This window comes from Elephas maximus, chromosome 23 (genome assembly GCF_024166365.1).
Source record: "Elephas maximus indicus isolate mEleMax1 chromosome 23, mEleMax1 primary haplotype, whole genome shotgun sequence".
Classification (NCBI taxonomy): domain Eukaryota; kingdom Metazoa; phylum Chordata; class Mammalia; order Proboscidea; family Elephantidae; genus Elephas; species Elephas maximus.
Window position 1 is genome coordinate 51297123 of NC_064841.1, and position 15235 is coordinate 51312357.

The 15235-nt window shown below is 35.4% G+C and overlaps 1 protein-coding gene across 2 annotated transcripts in view; it reads right to left on the reverse strand.

Annotated features, from left to right (window-relative positions):
* The window catches only part of XPO4 (exportin 4), a 193104-nt gene that overhangs the window by 122386 nt on the left and 55483 nt on the right, over positions 1–15235 (reverse strand). The window contains exons 1-3 of one of the 2 annotated variants that reach the window (XM_049867643.1): positions 7735–7822; positions 2141–2295; positions 1889–2030 (exon numbers count right to left, since the gene is read on the reverse strand). In XM_049867643.1, coding sequence (XP_049723600.1) covers positions 1889–1983 — 95 coding nt within the window. In that variant the 5' untranslated portion in view covers positions 1984–2030; positions 2141–2295; positions 7735–7822. Of the gene's footprint in view, positions 1–1888; positions 2031–2140; positions 2296–7734; positions 7841–15235 lie in introns of those variants that run through there. The other variant, XM_049867642.1, reaches the window with a different exon arrangement.

The following is a 15235-nucleotide window of genomic DNA, read 5'->3' on the forward strand; positions in this document are numbered from 1 at the left end:
AGGTGCCAAGTCCCTATCTGACAGATAAAAAAATGGAACAGTAAAGAGATTTTTAAGTCACTTTCCCAAGGTCACATAAACAGGTATCTTCAGACAACTTTTTTTTTTTTTTTAACACTTCACCCTATGGGCCAAAATATAAAAAAATCTTTACACATACTAACTCTTACAAATATAGATGTCTTAAGATTTATTTTCTTTTATCATATAAATATAAATGTCGAGGTCTCTCTTAGCTTCAACAATTCCTCCTAAGAGCAGATTATCAAAATTGATTTAAAAAATATTTTACTAGGGTAAGAAAAGATCAAAGCATATACAATTTTTTAATAAAATTCAACAAAATCTGTATCTTTTTCCATGGTTGCTGCCTGTAACAGAAATTTTTTAATGTGTGTGAGTGAGTTATAGTGTATGCAAAAGAAATGAACAAAATAATGCAACAAGACACTTACTTATCAAGGCTTCTACTCACTCGTATTTACCTTTCTTTCATGTACAGAGGGATCAAAAGAAAAATAGTTCTGTCAGGCCTAGCAAATATGGTCAAATGGAAACAACAAAAGGGCAAGCTAATATCACGTTCAAACGGTCTCACCAAAAAAGCTAAATGTACAATAAATAAGTAAACAAAACCAGCATGAAGGAGAAGAGAAAGGTTTAAAACTAGGAGAAGTTTTCCCTTACTCTGTTAAATAAGATATGCCCCCACCCCATCTCTCTCTCTTTTTCTCTTTCTCATGCAGACACACACACACTCACTCATCTAGAGAACACATATCATTACACTGTAATGCTAATTGGCTAAGTAAACCTCAGCTTTTTTCTCTCATGTATTTCTGTATATGTAAAGCAGTTATCAGAGCCTGGAACAACTGAGTGCTGAAGGCGAGGTAATTATTACTAAATATTATGAACTCATAGACTTTGCTAGTGAACAGTCAGCAGGAATAAAAGCCTGACAGTATATGCTGAATTAGATTTAAAGTTTTATGTGCATATTTATGTAAAATCACCACTCCTAAATATAAGCATAGCTGATGATATAGCAAAAATTTTCTTCATTAATTTGGAAATTAACATCTATATAAAAAGTATTTACTGCACAAACAGCAAACATAAAATACACATTGCCTGTTCTTAAAAGAAGACTTGGTATTTGGGGGGACTTAAAAAAAAAATGATAAGTAGTAAATTAATTTCTCCCCACAAGCTGAAGTATAGATGACAATTCTCCTCATACTTTTCAAAAAAATCATAAAAGCAATAAATGTACACCATCTTGTAAAATGTTTCAACAATAGATGTGTGCAACATAAAAAGAAAATTCATTTTCAACCAATTCCTCAAACCTGTCTCTCTCCAAAAGAAACTATTAAAGAATTTAGTGCTTATTCTTCTAGAACCTTTTCTATGCATTATGTCCATGTACATAGTATGTAACATTTGGTTTGTACTTGCTCCCCTCCCCCAACTTGGGATATTCACCAATATCTTAACAATAGTTATGATTCTAAACTCAAAACATGTTCAAAGAAATAACTACCCCCAACAAGCACCAAAAGATAAAGTATAAAAGATTTTAGACTGAGTCCAAGATCTCCATTTTATTTATAAGCAAAATCTTCAGAATTCAACAACAACAGAACCTAATATCCAGCACAATCTTTTTGGAGAAACAAAATCTAAGAGCATAAGCTTAAATAAAAGGTATCATTTCTTAAGTACCAAAACAACCTATAATTATGTATGTATTACGGACTTTTAAAATATGAGCCCTACATAGAGTTTAACCATAAACCCCTATCATTAAAGGTAAAGAATAAAAAAAAGGATAGAGACATAAACTTAGCAAAGTATTCTAGCAGTACCTCCTCCGTGTACTTACTTAGGTCTTTGTAAGACATAGGTTAAAAGGAATGTTCGCAGTGACTCGATGCTACCTTTTTCCAAGAGAATCCACTCTCGTACAACTGCTTCCATTATTGCTGTGGCAGCTTGAAAAAGGACATAGTCCACTTTACTAGTTTCTGAGGAGAAAACAAAAAACTTTCTTTAAAGAGGAGTTCATATTGCTGTGAACATTTTTCATTTATTAATTTTAAAACAGAACTTTTCAGACAAGGAATAAGATGGTTACCTGTTCTTTTTTTTATCCAGTGACCTTGCTCTAGCACCACAAAGAGGTTAGTTCCTCTCAGAAGACACCTCAGGCAGGTGGCAGCTAATCACCGATCACAATTTTCACAAACTTTCCTCACCTCTCTTCAACTGTTACTTCCAAAGCATGAAGAACTAAAAAATAACACAGCTTTAAAAAAAATAAAAATAAAAATATAAAGCAATCAGAAAATTTCCTAAGAGATTCTCACCCTGTGTAAAACAGAACTTTGTATCTGAAAAACACCTTAATAAACTAGTCTTTGAACATTACTACTTGTGATGAGCCATGCCGTTAAAATACCTGCGTATTTAAGTAAATGAGCTTTCAGCAGGACGACTCATCTCTAGTAGCAAGTTCAGAAATAAACACAATCATGTTTGGGTTAATTTTTCAAAACATAAAAAAAAAAAGTCACATTTACACAGGTGAGAAGTTCTTGTGAATTTTCTGATTGCAATATTGATCAAACTGAGTAAAATCCCAAAGCTACACTTAGAAAGGCCCAGCCTTAACTAACAAGTTATAGTATCTGAATTGGAAGCTAAATCAGGGAGGGAAAAAACAGAAAATTAACATACCTCAGAAATATTTTATATTAATTTTCTATTTTTTCTCTTATTCACCAATGCTACTAAAACCCAGTGCCGTCAATGCTACTACAATTTCCAAACAGCGTCATCAAAAGGGAGAAACAGTCAAGAAAAAGTAGAAATTTTTTGAAGCTCTTAAAAAAATAACCACCATGTGAAATCCATAAAAAGTCTATGATTAGATTCCAGATTATTTATCAAGATCACTGGACATGAGAAATTAACTGTAGGCAGAGAATGGCCCCTTCAAGAATTTATCAGAAGAGCATGAAGATATAGTCAGGCACATCATTTTTTCCCCTATTCAGGCTCAGGCCTTAAAAATTTAAGTAGTCTTGACACAGCTATAAAAATCTGTAAGAAAAAGTGTACCCTGCATAAATTTCTATCACATTAGACTCCTACCTAGAAGTTTTGAATCTATCAAAACCAATAAAAGGAACCAATTTGGACTTTAATTTTTTTTAAGTGTTGACAATTCCATGATAGCTTAACATGAATTCTAACTGAGATGATAATTAGAACTCACAAAAATTTAGAAACTATAAAAAATAATCAATAAATAAAGCAAAGCAACAACTTCTAAAAAACATGAACACAAAAAATGTGAATATATCATAAAAATATGTGTTTACAGTTTCAGGACAGGAAAAAAAGTCTTATTCAAAGAAGATTTGAAACAGAAACCAGCTACACCTATTTCAGTCACTTCAGGAGAAATATGGTACTGCCTTATAAAGCTAATTCAAAAAATCTCTCATCAGAAACCTCTTCTTGAAAGAAATGATACAGCTCACCTGTGTTCATTTTCAATCACAATAAAACTTTTAAGGACAAGAATAAAATCCTCAACCATGAATTTCAACAAATAAGCATAATCTTAGGGACTCACAAAATTTTAGAACTAGAATCAATTTTCCAGTGAAAAAACTGATGCCCGGAGAGGTTAAGAGAAGAAACTCAAAGACACATGGATGGTAAGTGTTCCTTGAACAATACTAATTCATCCCTAAATGCACATATGCCAATAAAGATAAGACTAAATAAGCACCTCCGGATTTTAATGAGCAATGAAACATGATTATTTCTAACTATTTGTTCTTATATCCTAGCCTTTTTTCTGCCATTTTGGGGGGCAATTACAGAGGGTGAATGACCTTCAAAACTCTTCAAGAGAAAAAAGGAGTTTAACAACTGTTTTTCTTAGGTATCTCTCTATGCTAATTTAGAAATGAAGACTTCTAAATTAGAATTCTCATAAGAAGCTGTCTCTAAGAACAGAGGAATCTGGGGGTAAAAAAAATCCAAATTTAAAAGAAGAATTTTTCCTATGCTAATAAATGTACACTTTCTCATAAAAACATACATACATAATATAAATTTGCAAGAGATGCTAGAAGGAACTCTAGAAGCCTACAAGTAGGAAATAAGGATTTCAGTTATACATATAAGCCTTACTCTTGTTCTTTGCTGTAAAGATGCTCTAAACTGCAAGGTCTTCAGGAAGAACTCACGATTCATCTAGAATTTCTAAAGTAACCACTTTTAGGAATATCTGTCACTGACTAGGACATTGCCTAGATACTAAATTATTTTAGGCTACTTTAGTAGGAAGCTTTCACTTCCTACCTAATTTCTTTTAATAATAATTATGTAAATAAAATTCATTTGTATCTCATCAGCTATCTAAAACTAAACAGAGCCATGGAGACACAAGTTATGGTGAAGCAAATAATCAGAGAGGAAAGGTACTATATTCTAGTCAAAAGCCCTTTAAAAAAAAAACAGCTTAGTATTCAAGTCACAGATGTTTAGCTGCTACAATCACTCCTTAAAGATTTCTTTCCAAAGCAAAGGCAATGTGAGCTCCATGCACAAGCTCTGTTCTTCGAACAAGAAAAGATGTGCCCATCAACCCATAATAAAAAGTCTCAGCTGGAAGATGACAGTCATTACATAGCATTACTTAAAAAACAATTTTCCATATTTAGAGAAGAAAATGCTTATTCGTAACCGGCTTTTGGTGGGGGGGGCTTCTTCTGAGATAAGAAGTAAAAGAAAGTGTACTTCTGAAAGAAGGACAAAAGAATGCCACAAAATTAGCTCCAAAAACCAATTCTCCACTGTTTTCGGGTACCATATTTTTACACAAATAACAGGTGTGTTGAACTTTTTTTGTCAACTGTACAACCCCCTTGGACATTATTTTCCCAGGCACGCTATGCATGTTATGTGTGGGGCACCTTATTTACGTGGGCACATTATTTGTGTAAAAATATGGTATTTCTTTAACAAGACTAGAACTCACAGGTTACTGAAAGTGCCAATGACTTCTGAGGTGAAGAAGTGTAAAAGTGCTCTTCTGACAAAATGCACAAGCACACACATACACACCTGGACACACTCAGAAAAGAGCAAAGGAAATGAAAAATAGAACAAAAACAAAGGGATAAGAGAAAGAAATGAGGAAAAGACTAGAAACATATAAAACTTAAGTTAGAAGTGAGAAGGAAGAATTTTAAGAGGCCAGAAAAGGGAAGCATCAAAGAGAAAGTCTTTCCCTTTATTAGAATATACTACCTAGACATTCTATACAAATGAAATATAATCCCTAAATAAGAATGTGAAAATTCTGAATTGTGATTGACTGCCACTTGTATGAGAAGTCTTCTTAGAGGAGTTAACCCTTTTATGCTGGTGGGAACTAAGTAAGGAGTTAAAAGATTTTCTGTGAAATTTAGATGTAAACATTAATGTAACACAGGGCTTTGCAGTACATTAGTGATTATGCTTTAATACATGCACTTGAGTTAATATTGCAAACCCAAATTGATTTTAAAAGCACAGCCGGAACTCGAAATACCACTCTTTAGAAAATTTTATCAGGAAAACAAAAGTATTCTAAAACAAGCTCAAATAGTAACAAAGTAATGATATTTCATAAAATATACACACTCTAAACGGAAAGAGTAGTATAAACAAATATGCTCTAATAAAATATTTATGATTTAAATCAATTACTTCCAAAATTTCCAAACTAGTATAGAACGACAACTAATTTACAATAGAAAGTCAGATGAAACACCGATGGAATCCTAATTAATCTAGTTAAAGCATATGCCAAGAAAACCAAACTCAAATTATTTTAACAGTTTAACTCAATCTAAATCTATTAATGCTAAATAATTTCAAGGCAGTAAGGATGAGATTAACACTCCCTTAAACTCTTTCTAATGACTTTTAGGTTTACTTCTTTTAATTTAAGATTCAGTTAATATATTCTGCATAGGTGTAAGATAAGAAATTTTGTTAGTGTCAGAAACAAATTCACCTGGGTATATAAACTGATCACTCAAAAAAATAAAAATTAAAAATCTGCCTCATTTAGAATTTAAAAGGTGGTTGTTAAAGCACTTCCTCTAATGATAAGATCTAATTCTTGAATGAGTCAGAAAACAATTTTTTAAGCTTATTATATTTTTAAAAAGCCATTTAAAATGAGGTAACGTGGCATGACATTTATATACTACCTTTTTATTATTTACAGCAGCCCTGGTGGCACAGTGATTGAGAGCTACGGCAAGCTATGGCTGCTAACCAAAAGGTCGGCAATTCAAATCCACCAGCCACTCCTTGGAAATCATTTGGGGCATTTGTACTCTGTCCTGTAGGGTCACTATGAGAAGGAATCGGCTCAATGGCAACGGGTTTTTTACTGTTTACAAAATGCTTTTCTGAATGTTATTATATTTGAGCCTCACAACAACTTAAAATAGCCAAGTCCATTAAGGAAACTGGTATCATATCGCCAATGAAAAACAGGCCCAGGGAGGTTAAGTGACTTCCTAAATTTTGCAAAGTAGAGGAAGCACCACTGGAACTTGGATCTCATGGCTCCTATTCAGCGCTCCTTCTACTAAAATCTAACAATGCTTATTTATAAGCCCTTCTATGTAAAGCATTTTAACATATAATTTTAATTCTAATTTATTTCATCCTAGAAACCAGAGTGTTGGTGGCTAACAGAGAAGCCCTGCTACAACCACAAGAATAAAAAGGTCAGATGTTTTAATTCCTGATACTCAACTACCAATTCTGTGATCTTGGAAAACTCAAACTGCCTTTCTGAGCCTTAAATATGGCTTATAAAAGATGGTTCCAATTGCAAAAACAGCCAACAATAATCGGGTTATAACAATAACCAATGAAATCTCTTTTACTGTTATTGAAAAATAGCTAAGAGGCAGAAGGCAGCATTATATAACTATTATTAGCAAATGCCATCTTTGAATAAGAGGTTATAACTCTTATGACTGTTTTAAAAGGAAAGAAATTTCTGTACATAGAGGAGACTGATAAAGCGTTATTTTATAAAACTAAAAATCAATGCTTTATTTTTCGGATATACAGGAACAATCTACCTAGAACTGAGTAATATTTGCCATGCAAGCTGAGTAAAAATTAAATGGCTAAATAAAAAAAAACTCTGAGAAAAACAACTAAAAGAAAGAAAATGGAGAAACCTCCAAAAAGCCTTAAAATTACCAATAAATAATGAATGGTTTAAATTTTTTTAAATGCTCTAAAATACTAAAATGTTATATTAAATGTAAGGCTTAACAATCTTAATTTTAAAGCTAACACTCAGAAAATAGGATAAGATATAGTACATTCCCTGTAATAAATAATATCACACTTGAAAAAAACTGAAAAAACTTTTTTTCTCCCACCATTAACAACCTTCATGTTAGTCAATAATAAAACAAATTATTAAATACTATCTCTTAAAGAAAAAATAATGCAAAGTTTTCTGCAGGGTTTTATGGATTATCTTTAAAGCCTTCTTCAGTAGAATGACTATTAATGAAAAATTATAACCATACAAACCTATCTGTTTTTAAAGGAAACTGAAATATCCAATGTTCAAGATAGAAAAACCAGATCCAATTATGCAAAAATATTTTTAAAGTGAATACTTACCCAAAATATGCTTGCAAACTGCAAACGGTGATTTTGATTTCCTAAATGATAAGAATATGTGTTCTGCATGCTGGCGCTGCTCATTATTGACCATGGAAGGTGGTGCCTTGAGAGTTAAAAAAAAAAAAAAAAGGGTATACTTGTTTAATGAGAAAGCTTAAGCAATAGCAATCCTTTTTCCCATAATAAGAGTAAATGCTTTTACTTTTTTGGAAGAGTGGGAAAACAAATTTCTGCTTAAATTTTTCAGGAACTGTAGTATAAAACTTCATAGTAAATATTTAAGATATGGTTTCAGGAAAAATGAAGAAGTTCCTGGCAAAGTTTCAGTCACAGAATCCTTAAAAATGTGTGCATTTCAGAAAGATACGTATCTAACATTTTTGGTAATTTTTTAAAACATAGCTGACTTAGCACTGCCTTTTACTCCAAAATATACCTTAGTCTAATCTGACCAAGTTCAAAAAATTTCTAAATTCTTAGCACTGGTGAAACTGAATCCAAAAGTAATTAAAAACTTATTTTTAAAAGCCATCCTTTAAGATATAAGTATTATCAGATAATTCTACCTCAAGTTTTCTAAAGTATCATTAAACCAAGAATAATCAGGGAACAATTAAAGTTTGGAATTTACAGAACTCCTCTCTGAATAAATTAATGAGTCAGAAAACTCTTCTACCTTAACATAAACAGCTTCTAAAGTCTGCCCTGTTTAGAAACTGGTTCAGAACAAAACTCCATTCATTCTAACAATTTTTCTTCTAAATACTTTTCTGAACTAGATATGACTAAAATATACATTCCCATTACATAGCTTGGTTACCTTTTGACCTATTGAGACCCATCTGAAGAGAAAAGGAAAAGACTGCTTCTACAGCCCATCAATTTTACATCAGATATCCTCAATTTGGGAGGGGAGGCGAAAGGCAAGTGGTGGAAAGGAATCAATTCAACGGCAACAGATTTATTCTAACAGATAAAACAGTGGGAAATCAAAATTTCAACTATATTCAAAGAATCCGGAAGATGAAAAACATTTTGAAACCAAGTACTATTAGGTCAATATTGACTATAAATTATATCAATTATGCAACACTGTTTGTTGTTGTTGCATGCCATTCCAACTCACAGCGACCCCATATGACAGAGCAGAACTGCTCTATAGCATTTCTTAGGCTGTAATCTTTACAGGAGCAGATTTCCAGGTCTTTCCTCCCAACGAGTGGCGGGCAGGTGAGTTGGAACCGCCAACCTTTCGGTTAGCAGTCGAGCCTTAACTATTGTGCCACAGGGCACCTTTGTGCAACATAACCAAAAAAAAAACCTGTTGCATCGAGTCAATTCCGACTCATAGCGACTCCATAGAACAGAGCATAGCTGTCCCATAGAGTTTCCAAGGAGCACCTGATGGATTCAAACTGCCAGCCTTTTCGTAAGCAGCCGTGGCACTTAACCACTATGCCGCTAGGGTTTCCTATGCAAAAAATATGCAACGTTAGTCATTCTAATTTCAGCCAAAATAGTAAGAAAAGATGTACAGCACATTCAAGAGAAATTAACTCCAACCCTCCGACCTAAGGAAATTCTTATAATTAGCTAGTCAGTTCAAACTACTATCCCTAATGATATAGCACCCTCTAGAGTTCTCTAGATAAAAATGAAACTCTTTGCATTAGAGAATTGTGTTACATTCTTTAATACTTAAAAAAAAAAAATTTGCTAATAAAAGACTGTGAAGAGCTAAATATATGCTAAAAGTAAGTACTTTTGTCCTTCCATTTGCAAATTCTTTATTCCCACCATTTTCTCTATTTAACAAGCAGATTTTGTGTTTCACAAGATATTTCATCATTAGGTTTACCCTCAACACACAGCATATCATGAAGCACTACTACCACACGTTACACTGCCATAAACACCAATCAACTATGGATTATACAGACAATTTCTGAATCATACATTCTTCTCATCTTCTTTGAAAAGCACTATACATGCATAATTAAGCAAATTAACTGCTAGGTATTCTAAAACAAAATTGTTTCTAAAGCTAATGAACCAAGACACTGTGATACCCACACACACTTATTCAATAGGGTCATTATGAGTTGGAATCGACTCAAAGGCACTGGGTTTTGGTTGGGTTTTTGGTTAATCAAAGGGTGGTTTATATTAACCACCTAGCAGAAGATTATCACACAAACAATAAAATCACCAAGTCAGTATATAAAATGGCAGTATGGTATTCACTTCAGATTCCTAAAACCAAATGTTTAAATTCCTTCTTCTTTTAGTTTAAAATCCATATGAAAATGACAGCAGTGGCTTCCAAACACCAAGTTACCTGCATCAGAAAGTTCTGAGAAACTAAAAAAAAAAAAAAATGCCCAGCTCCCAACGATTCTGCAAGCTGAGAATCAAAACAAAAATATATATACATTTTTCTCTCAAAGTTCCCCAGAAAGTACTGACCTACAGAATCCCCCACCTTTACCCTTCAGAGATCAGAACTCGTCCTTAAAAAATCTGCTGAAGTCTCCCTGATCCAACCCCAGTCTGCCTGAGCACAACTGACTTCTCTAGTCCACCTCACACCACATGTGTATCTCAATTACCCAATTTTTCATGATGTACTGCATTACTTATTTGTTCCTCTTGCCTTTTCTTTATTAGTTCTTTGACAGTAGAGGCTTTATTTTACTCATATCTACGTTCCTAGGGCCTAGCACAAACAGCAGGGTGAGGCATTTAATAATAATCACCAATCTGACACTGAGTCAACTCAAACTCACGTCGACCCTGTGTGTCAGAGTAGAACTATGTTTCATAGGGATTTCAACAGCTGAGTTTTTCAAAAGTATATCACTGTAGATCTTTCTTCTGAGGAGTGTTTAAGTGGGATGGGTTCAAATCTCTAACCTTTAGGTTAGCAGCCAAGCACATTAACCATTTGCACCACCCAGGGAATTAATAATAGCTGGCATTTCCTGAGTGTTTAGCACTGCAAGGGTGAGTGAGTGAGTGAGTGAGTGAGTGAGTGAGTGAGTGAGTGAGTGAGTGAGTGAGTGAGTGAGTGAGTGAGTGAGTGAGTGAGTGAGTGAGTGAGTGAGTGAGTGAGTGAGTGAGTGAGTGAGTGAGTGAGTGAGTGAGTGAGTGAGTGAGTGAGTGAGTGAGTGAGTAATCTCATTAATCTCAAAACCAACTCTATGAGGTACATACTATTATTATCCTCATTTTAGAGATGAGGAAATGGAGGCACAGAGAAATTAAGTAATTTGCCCAAGGTCACATGACTAGAATTAAACCCAGGTAATTTTTTTTTTTTTTTTTAATTTTTTTAATATGACTGTGGAGCCCTGATGGCCCAGTGGTTAAGAGCTCGGCTGCTAACCAAAAGGTCACCAGTTCGAATCCACCAGCCACTCCTTGGAAACCCTATGGGGCAGTTCTACTCTGTCCCATAGGGTCATGATGAGTCAGAATGGACTCGAAGGTAACGGGTTTGTTTTTAATATGACTCCAGGGACCTAACTCTCAACAGAAACTAGACGCACATGGCTCAATTTATGTAAGACTCATGATTCTAAAGGCTTGGGGCTAGAAAAGAAGCAAATCTCCCCTAAAAGTCTTCCTCTTAGGACCCAATACGGATATTTAGGTGTTTTACAGCTTCAGTAAAGAAATAATAGATGTCTTTTTGTACTCCCTACTTATGTTTTCTCATTGTCATTAATACTAAAAGCTTTACAAGGGCTCATTTCAGAGAGGAAATCAAATGAATCAGAAGATTTGGAAGCAATAGGAGGTAGTAGTAGAGTGCAGTGATAGTAGCACAGGAAAAACCAGGTAACGAAGCCCAGGTATCTTCAGGAAAAGCACTGACAAGAGAAACATTGATATGTTTAAAGGAGTCAACCAGCCAAAGACCTGGATCTCACAAATTCCTAACCCAATATTCTGCTGTTTCTGGTCCCAACCCTCACTGTCCCACTAGCCCAGCCCAAACCCCTTCAGTTTACAAAAAATCCTGGAGAACACTTAACAGTGGCTCAGACCTAGGTGCATCCGAAGGTGGAACTCTGGAGATTATGTAGATGAATGGATGACATAATAAAACTAGTTTTCAATTATCAGTATCTTTATAAATCCAATATTTATTTATCTTTGGGGGTTAGCATGAGAATTAAACTACAGAAAATTACGCATTGCAACACTGCATGTAGTACATATTACTAATGATAAGATGTACAAAAAATTACAATCACAAGTGCAGTTTATTGTAACTCGAATACATCATAAGTCAGGAAATACTGGTATACATAAATGTGTATGTGCATGTATGTGACAGTGACAGAGACATGGAAAGAGGCAGCAGAGAGTAAAAGAGATAGACAAAGTATCTAAATAATTTCTTTTCATTCAAAAAATATTTACTGAGGATTAACTAAGTATATATCAAGCAGCATGCCAGAACCTAAAGATACAAAAGCAACAAAAACAGTCCATCCCCTTCTGGAATTCTGAGTCTATTTGAAAGAACAGACGTTAATTAATCATAAAATAACTATGATAGTCCATAATTTCTACCTCCCCTGATTGTATTCTAATTTCTTCCCCCATCATGTTACTAAACCTATTCTAAAAAAAGTCAGTAATTCCAATTATCAAATCCAATAGGACCTTTAGACACTTTTTTCCCCTGGGCAGCTATAATTATTTTTATTACTGTTGTTAACAACAGTGGCTACCCATTTACTTGTCAAGCAGAGTGCGAAATACATAATCTCATTCAAGTAACAACCCTGTAGGAATTATTTCCCTCCTTTTATATATAGAGAAACTGAGACTCAGAGATTGTCACATGCCAAAGCACACAAAGTTAATAAGCAGCACAGTCAGTCTACGTGACATCAAAGCCCATGCTTTGAACCTCCTTATGTACTACTGTTGGGGAAACACTGTTGGGTAGGTTTTCCTTACACAAATTTTCTTATTCTTATCTGCATAACTAGTATCTTTCAGATATCTAGTAGGGAAATCTTAAAATGCTCCTAGCTTACTATAAATATTATTTACAGGGTCACGAAAAATAAAAGTGAGGACACCAAAGTCAGACTGAAAATAAGGCATTACTTATAGATTAAAAAAAGGTACAAAAGTAGAAAAGGAAACTTGTTTTGAAGTAACAACAGAGCTCATATTAAGGAATTTCTTAACTCTAATCCCTCTCATGGAAACACTGATGGTGTAGTTAAGGATTTGGCTGCTAACCAAGAGGTCGGCAGTTCAAATCCACCAGGCACTCCTTGGAAACACTATGGGGCAGCTCTTCTGTGTCCCAAAGGGTTAGTATAAGTCAGAATCGACCTGACGGCAGTAGGCTTTTGAAGTCCCTCTCATACAGAGACAGCATGGTACAGCATTTCAATTACAAAATGACAGACTACTCAAAAACAAAAATAATGGTAGCTTTGAATCGTTCACTGAAAATTTTAAGTTAAGGATAGGAATTTGCTCAATTTTCAATTCCCCACCTCCCATAATTTTTTGCTGAATGATCAGAGCTTACTACTGCTCATATCTAAATTTAAATCCACTTGTATAAAATGATACTTTGTTACTTTAAATTTGTCATATCAATATTTCATAATATCCTACAAACCAAAAACGAAAACCACACTACTGTCGAGTCAATTCTGACTCATACTGACCCCGTAAGGGCAGAGTAGAACTACCCCATAAGGTTTCCAAGGCTATAAATCTTTAATGGAAGCAGGCTGTCACATCTTTCTCCTGTGGTGTAGCTATCAGGTTCAAACCATTGACATTTCATAGCAGCCGCGCACTTAACCACTGTGTTCCTAATATCTTAAAAAGACCACTATAAATTCCAAGTACTGAACCTTTCTAGCTAAACAAATTTGAGTCACTAACCCAATTAATCCCTTATGATTCCCTAGCATATTCTCCAAAGTTGTCCTTTCAAGTGTCCTTTCCTCTCAAGTCTCTTATCGCATTTTAACACCTGTCATGATCAGCGTTTCTCAAGCTAAAAGAACGGAACAGAAAATTCAAACCTTGAATTGCACTATGAAAGAATTCTATGGGCAAAAAATTGACTGACGTGAGGCCGGGCCAAATTAGCCGAATAGCCAGACACTTCCTGCGATCCCTCTTACAACAAAGACCAAAAAAAACAAGTGAAACGATTATATTTATGACAAGCCAGGAGCCCTGAACATCAAAGGCAAAGTCAGAAAACAGACTGAGTGACAGGGGGCGGGAGAGATGGTTCAGAAGCGGAGAGGTGTTACCAGATGTGAATTGCCGGATTCCTTCAGGCAACATTCCCAGGAGTGGCTGCGGCAAGCTGGTGGTGCTTCTCAGGGAGAAGCAACCAGCCACACAGCCTACAAACGCCACTAGAACCACAGAACAGTGTCCTCGGCAAAAGCTAAGTACTTGCTTATACTTCACTGCGCCCCCAGCCCAAAGCTAACTTCGGTGGCTGTTGATTTCCCCAGACCTGAGATAGGCCATGTTGAGTGCCCAGATCCATGCTTCTGCATTGGAGTAGGAATAAATTCACAATTAGGGGAAAAGATAAATTGCCAGCTCCACTGACCGGGGGAGCTCAGGACAGAAGCAGCTCCTGTCCAGGCATAAACAGTCCATGGACTTTGAATACCTTTCCCCACTGCATGTACCTGTGTGGGCCTATTGCAGGAGAATACACCCTTCTTGGCAGACTGCAACTGTTTCAGCTATGTGGTGAAGACACGAGTGTTTCATATTTGACACTACTTTGCGTATTGAATAGGGGCCTCACCTACCCACATCAGGTACATAAGGACAGGTGGCTCCACTCAGGTCAACCAGCCACCCACAACAGGGGTCCAAGAATAACTGGTACCTCCCAGTCCTTACAAACAAAACCATTGGGTGGCCATGGTACGACTGCAGAGCCCACCCACCTATATGCTCTAGGAAACAGGGATGCACTTTCCTCACAGACATTCGGGGGACGGTTCTCAGCCCCCTGCCTTGTTCAGAGGGTGACCCCCCTGCAGCAACCAGACACTGGTACCTAAAACAATCACCCTTGCCCCTCGAAGACTGTAGGACAAAGCCTTTACCACACACTTGATGATCAGCTACCTAGACACCTGAGCTGAATTCATACACGAAAAGTGAATGGACTCCTAGACTGATAGCCTGTTAAGAGCTCTAGCCACCTAGTGACAGGACAACAGTGCATCAAAGGAGAAAATAATCAAGCTAGCTAACTCAAGCAACCCATTTGGGATAATAGAAAGAAAACAAAGAAGATAGAATACAGTAAGCAAACATAAAGTAAATTAATACAATAACTTATAGATGACACAGAGACAACAGTCAATATCAAATCAAATAAAGAAACAGACCATGATCGCCTAAACAACCTCTCAAAACAAAGAATCAATGGATCTTCTGGATAAAGGTGCCTTCCTGGAATTATCAGATG